This window comes from Lipotes vexillifer, unplaced genomic scaffold, assembly GCF_000442215.2.
Source record: "Lipotes vexillifer unplaced genomic scaffold, Lipotes_vexillifer_v1.1 scaffold1073, whole genome shotgun sequence".
Taxonomy (NCBI): Eukaryota; Metazoa; Chordata; class Mammalia; order Artiodactyla; family Lipotidae; genus Lipotes; species Lipotes vexillifer.
This window is the reverse complement of record NW_006791304.1, coordinates 623,181-629,180: the sequence shown is the minus strand read 5'-3', so window position 1 is coordinate 629,180 and position 6,000 is coordinate 623,181. Positions and strand designations below refer to the sequence as shown.

The 6,000-nt window shown below is 37.8% G+C and overlaps 1 protein-coding gene across 1 annotated transcript in view; it reads left to right on the top strand.

Moving 5' to 3' along the window:
- The window catches only part of FBXL4 (F-box and leucine rich repeat protein 4), an 80,835-nt gene that overhangs the window by 49,829 nt on the left and 25,006 nt on the right, over positions 1-6,000 (top strand). Inside the window, exon 6 of the mRNA XM_007464303.1 lies at positions 4,739-4,952. Within this exon, the coding sequence (XP_007464365.1) occupies positions 4,739-4,952 (214 nt within the window). The remainder of the gene's footprint in view (positions 1-4,738; positions 4,953-6,000) is intronic.

Here is a 6,000-nt window from a genome sequence, read left to right as displayed (position 1 = left end):
CCGATCCTCTGTGCGGGAATCTCTCCGCTTTGTCCGCCGCACCTCCGTTGCTGTGCTCCTCCGCGGCTCCGAAGCTCCCCGCTCCGCCTCCCGCAGTCTCTGCCCGCGAAGAGGCTCCTAGTGTGTGGAGACCTTTCCTCCTTCACAGCTCCCTCCCACTGGTGCAGGTGCCGTCCCTATTCTTTTGTCTCTGTTTTTAATTAATTTTTTCTTTTGCCCTACCCAGGTACGTGGGGATTTTCTTGCCTTTTGGGAGGTCTGAGGTCTTCTGCCAGCATTCAGTAGGTGTTCTGTAGGAGCTGTTCCACATGTAGATGTATTTCTGGTGTATTTGTGGGAAGGAAGGTGATCTCCGCGTCTTACTCCTCCGCCATCTTTCCACCGCCCCCCACCAAATCATATCATTCTGATGTTCAAAAAGTCTTAGGTTCTATTTATTTTTCCTCTATCATTTTTCTTCAGGTAGTTGCTCAAAATAATCACCTTGAGCTCCACCTCAGTTATGTAGAGATTTCTATCCCTCACCCTTCTACTTGTTCCCTTCAGAAAACATTATTGGATGCTTTCTAGATTTAAGAACTTGATGTTTTGACACAGAGCTACAGTTTTATGGAATAGAGAGCTTTTTGCTTATTCATATATGTGTTTATTCAGTTGCCTACCTGTGTTTTACACCTTTGTCTCTTTTAGATGGTCAATTCCTAGAGATTAAAGACAATTTAAGACTTTCTTTTCCACTTCCTTCTACCATTGCTAGATAGTACCGTACACAGTTAAGCAAGAAGTTTTGTTTTTAATGACTTTATTTTGGATCAGCTATAGTAAATAATGCTCCAGCCATTTGGGATTAAAATTATCTTAAATATACTGTCTTATAAAACTCAAGTGAGGGTCAGCTAACAAACCATGAGATTAGCAATCAGAAGCCATGGATATTTATACCTAATTCTCCCCTTTACCTTGATACTTCAGGCAGCTTGTAAGGATTAGTGCCTTTTATTTTGTGATGAATAAACTCAGATTAAATCATTCATTCATGTGATGTTAATTATTTTAGGGTGCAAGTTACCATTTAGTAAATTACTTTTTATGTACTTATATTAATCTGGACAAATGAATTCACCTCATAAAGATAAGCAATTTATTTCTCTCTCCAGAGACTCCATTTCTCATAGCAAGAGACCTCATTTGGGATTGTTTATCTGAACTTAGGTCTTCTCTTAATACCCTCAATATCAAGAAATACTTGATGAGAATTCATAACATGGTATGAACAGGCTGCAGGAAGTAGACAAGCTATAATTCTCCTTTCAAGTGACCAGTATCACAATTGAGGTGAATAAATAGATGACCAAGATAAAAACATGTATGTAATTATGCGTTAAAATAAAACTTTATGAGGAGCATTAAGGAAAGAAACAAGAGTTGTGTTCAGCTAATTAATTGATTCTGCTGCTAATTCTGCCTTCTTGGAATGGAAATATTATGAAAAAGTAGGTAGTGTAGATCTCGTAAGTTTAGGAAGAGAGACTATGGGGATATTGACCAAATAATCTCAGTAAAAATACGCAATATATAAAAAGGAAGAGAGAGAGTCATAAAGGTAGATAAGCATGATCATTATCTTTATTGTGCTTCCAAATTTTTTCATTCATTCAATCAATTTGGGATGTTTTCTAGTCTATTAACAGTTGGCTTTCTGGGGATTTACTTTCTATATTTAGAAGGGAAAAGTTCATTAATGAGAGCAAAGAGAAAAGAAATGTCAAAGTATTCCAAGTCCAATACCAAAAAGAATTGTAGAACAAAGTACTTTGCCAAATAATGAAGACCTTCAAGAGATAAGATGCCTAAAGATTTTAATTTTAAGAGTTAATATACTCATTTAACTTTTGTAATCTGCAAATAATTTTAGAAGTATCAAATCAAAATAGGATACTCCAGATCTCTGACACCCTACATTCATTTCTAGATTGCTAGCTTATAAATAGTGAAGAAATAGTCATAACTACAATGTATACTCAGAGTAAGGTAAAAATGTTAATTTTGTCATATTTCTTAGGAGTTTGACCCTCTTAAGGGAAAAATTCTCTGAGTCCATAAAACTTAGTTTGTTCCAGAGTAGAGGAAATTGAAATTCTTCAAATGAATTTTCACCATTGGAAGATTTATTCAACAAAGTCATCTAGTGTTTTTTACATGCCTGACATCATGCTAAGTACTGGGCACACCAAGAATCTGTTTCAATTGCCAAAGGATTTGAGGCACCTTATAAAACTCAAGGTAAACAAATCAGTATGTAAGGAAACTGTGGTTAACAGAAAAATAAATTATGGTTGAGAAATAGGTGAGCCTGAGTTCAGTTCAGTATGAAGAAGGTATGTCATAATGTAGTACACACTGCCTCCCTTTGAAATAGATCCTGAGTCTGAATATTGAGCACAACATTCCGTGCCACCACCGGATCCAGTGCACCATCCTCTCTTCCCTGAATATGGTCTTGGTGTCCTGAGGGTCCCCCTGTTTTTACCCCTGTTCTCCTTGAGTCTGTTCTCCGCACAGAAACCGGAGTGACCCTGTTAAAATACAAGCAGGTTGTGCCACACCTCTGCTCAACACCCTCTGATGATTGAGGATCCCATCTCCCTCAAAATAAAAGCCAGAGTCTTTATAGGACACACACTCTGAACTGGCCCTTAGCTCTCTGATCTGCTCCCCCATCTCCCTCTCACTTTGAGCCTCCTGACGGTTCCTACTCCAGGCATTGTCTGAGCTGTCCTGCCTCAGAGCTGTTGTGCTTGCCCCTCCCTTTGCCTGGAGTGCTACACTTCTCCAGGGAACTGCTTTGCTCACCCCCTCACTTCCTTTGGGTCTTGATTCACCTTCTCAGTGAGGCTTCCCTTACCACCCTGTCTACCCTTGACACTTCCTCTGCTTTTATTTTCTCCTTGGCACTTTTCACTCTCTAATATACTATTAATTTTACTCATTTAATTGATTTATGGTCTACCTCTCTTACCAAAATGTAAGTAAGCCCCATGAGAGCAGGAACTTTGCCATCTTCCAAGTGCCACTGCCAACTTCCAAGTGCCTAGAGTAATGCCTGGGTCATAGTTGGAGCTCAATAAATATTTGTTGAGTGAATGAATTAAGGTGCTTGATGCAAACTGGCAATTTAGCTACTGTAATACAAAGGACACAGCAGTGAGACAGGTCGGAGGAATTTAAGGAGAGGGAATAGCGAGAGGACTCTGAGAATTTGAAGGAAGGTGAGGGCGGTTGTGTGAAATGCCACAATAGATCAGGTAATACAAGGGCTGGAAAGAAAGGCCGTTTAATTTGGCATTTAAAAGGAAAGGATGAATTTAGGGAGAGCAGAACCTACGCTGCAATGGATTAAGAATAAAGGGAGGTTCTTGGATGTTTGGGTGTAAATAAGATGTGTGGGCTACTGAGTTATTTGCAACATTTAAAATAAGTTTGTAGCAATTACATTTTTAAATTGCTGTTTGAATGTGTGTTGGCCAAGATTTCACTTTTATTTTAATGTTCGTGGGGTACTTTGGTCTTTGCAAACTGCTTTCACATTATTGTGGGATGTTCAAAACCACAGTGTGGTGAATGGTGTTAACATATTTCTAGTCTGCCTTCTACATCTGAGGAAATGCTGAGACTTGGGTAAATGCCTTTTCCAAGGTCACATGCTAGGAAATGGTGGAACAGGGCAAAATATCCATCTTTTAACTTACAAGTCCAGTGTTACTTCCTTTACTTTCATAAGTGATTGATTTAGTCAGTTTTATTTTGCATGTGTATTTGTAAGCTAATAATTAAATCATGTAGAAAAAAGATGCGGCATAAATAAAATAACAGTATGTGACTGATTGTGACACTGAGATGGGCAAGAAGACGTTAAGAGACCTGGACGGGGATGAGTGGTGCACTTGTTTAAGGGATAAACAGGTGCACCGCTTGTTGATAAACTTTCAGGGATATGAATACTTGTAGGCTCACATTTTACTTTTATTATCAGATAATGATTATGGAAAGGACTGTTTTCCCCTCATCTGTAATATAATGAAGATAAATATTGTTATTACTACTCTGATAAAGGGTTTTGTGTCCTCCACATGAAGTTATTTCTGTGTATTTTGTGTGAAGCTGCAATTGAATATCTTGTAATAATTTCAACATCAGTCTAGGCATTAAATAGTATGAGTTACAAGGAGCATATCTCAACAGTATAGTTAAACCAACCCAGAAATTTTCTTAGTTGAGAGGAGGCTAGTCTGATTTGTTTTCAGGTCATTTAGAGATGGCACTTTGTGTGCCACATTCAAAATAAATTATCCAGTACTGAATAGGTACTGTTTAGGGAGAAATAAATTCCAAGAGTTTAGAGTTTTGTTATGTTTTGTTTATTGGCTCTCCCAGCTCAGATGTGAATTACAGGTAAGTAGATGAAAAACACCCTCTGCTTTCTTAATTTCCCACTTAGCAGTAGCTGACTTTTTATGTGATGTGAATCCATTTTATCTTCTTAGGTTGATATATTTTAGCCTAACCGTGCCTGTTTTGGCATGCAGTAAATGAGAATTTAAGTGAAACAAGTTTTTTATTTTCCCTAATAGAAATCTATTCTTCTGAAGGTGTCTGCTTAGAGTCGATATAATTCTAAAGTACTTCCAAAAAATATCTTTTAGTTTTATGAAATTCACATGGAACATTGTTTTTACAGGTTTCTGAAGGTCTGTGGATCTGAATTAGTGCGTCTTGAATTATCTTGCAGCCACTTCCTTAATGAAACTTGCTTGGAGATTATTTCTGAGATGTGTCTAAATCTACAGGACTTAAATCTCTCATCCTGTGATAAACTACCACCTCAGGCTTTCAACCACATTGCCAAATTATGTGGCCTTAAACGACTCGTTCTCTATCGAACAAAAGTAGAGGTAAGATTTACACCTCTGCTAGTGTTAATAGCCAACCGAATATTTAGTTACCTGTAGTTGCTCATAATAATGTGATTTCTGATTTTCAAATAGTTTAAGTGTATGATGCAACCTGACTATTCTAAAATCATTAGAGCTGGCTGATTCAGTCATTTCAGAATTAGTCTATTGTCTTGTGGGTTTTTTTTTTCATTTTAAGAAAATGTTATCCTCTGTGCTCTTAGAATTTTTGTAATGCTGTTCATGTTTCTAGGTAAAGAAGCAAGCAATGGGCTGAGGTGAGCCGAAATGCTGGCAGGGAATGAATTAGAGAAAGAGGTGGGAGGAAAGTATTTAGGAGAACATTTGCTTGGAGTGGGAGGAAGCAAAGTGGAGTTTATCCAGGACCAGACTTCGGAGTTAAAATCCCTAATACATAGTTTAGGAGTCGCATTAAAGAAAAATGGAGTCATGTAATATTTATTGATCTGCTTGCTTTTTTTCACATAGCTCTAGGACATCTTACCAGGTCATTACATATACTGCCGCCTGACAGTTTTCATATTTTTTTTTTTTATTGGAGTATAATTGCTTTACAATGTTGTGTTAGTTTCTACTGTAGAACAAAGTGGATCAGCTATATGTATACATATCACATTTTACCATAATCTACTCAACTGTTCCCCAAATGGTCAACATGTCGGGTTTTCCAGCTGTTTTTCTTTTACAGACCATCTAGCGATAACATTATTTTGCACAGAGTTTTATATGTACCGGTTACTATTGCTATAGGATAGGGTTCTGTAAGTGGTATATCTGGTCACAGTATGTGCCTGAGCCCTTGTGATAAACATCCATTACTGCCATATACTTGTTTCCTCTGCTCCAGTAATGTTGGCCTACTTTCTATTCCTTGAACATTCTGATCCAGTCCCAGCTCACAGCTTTTTCTCCTCTGCCTGTCTGGAATATCCTTCCAGCTCATTACATGGCTGGCCTCTTCTCAACTCAATGTCTAACTTAAATTTTTTTTTTTCAGAGATAGCTTCTTAGACATTGATAAAAGGTA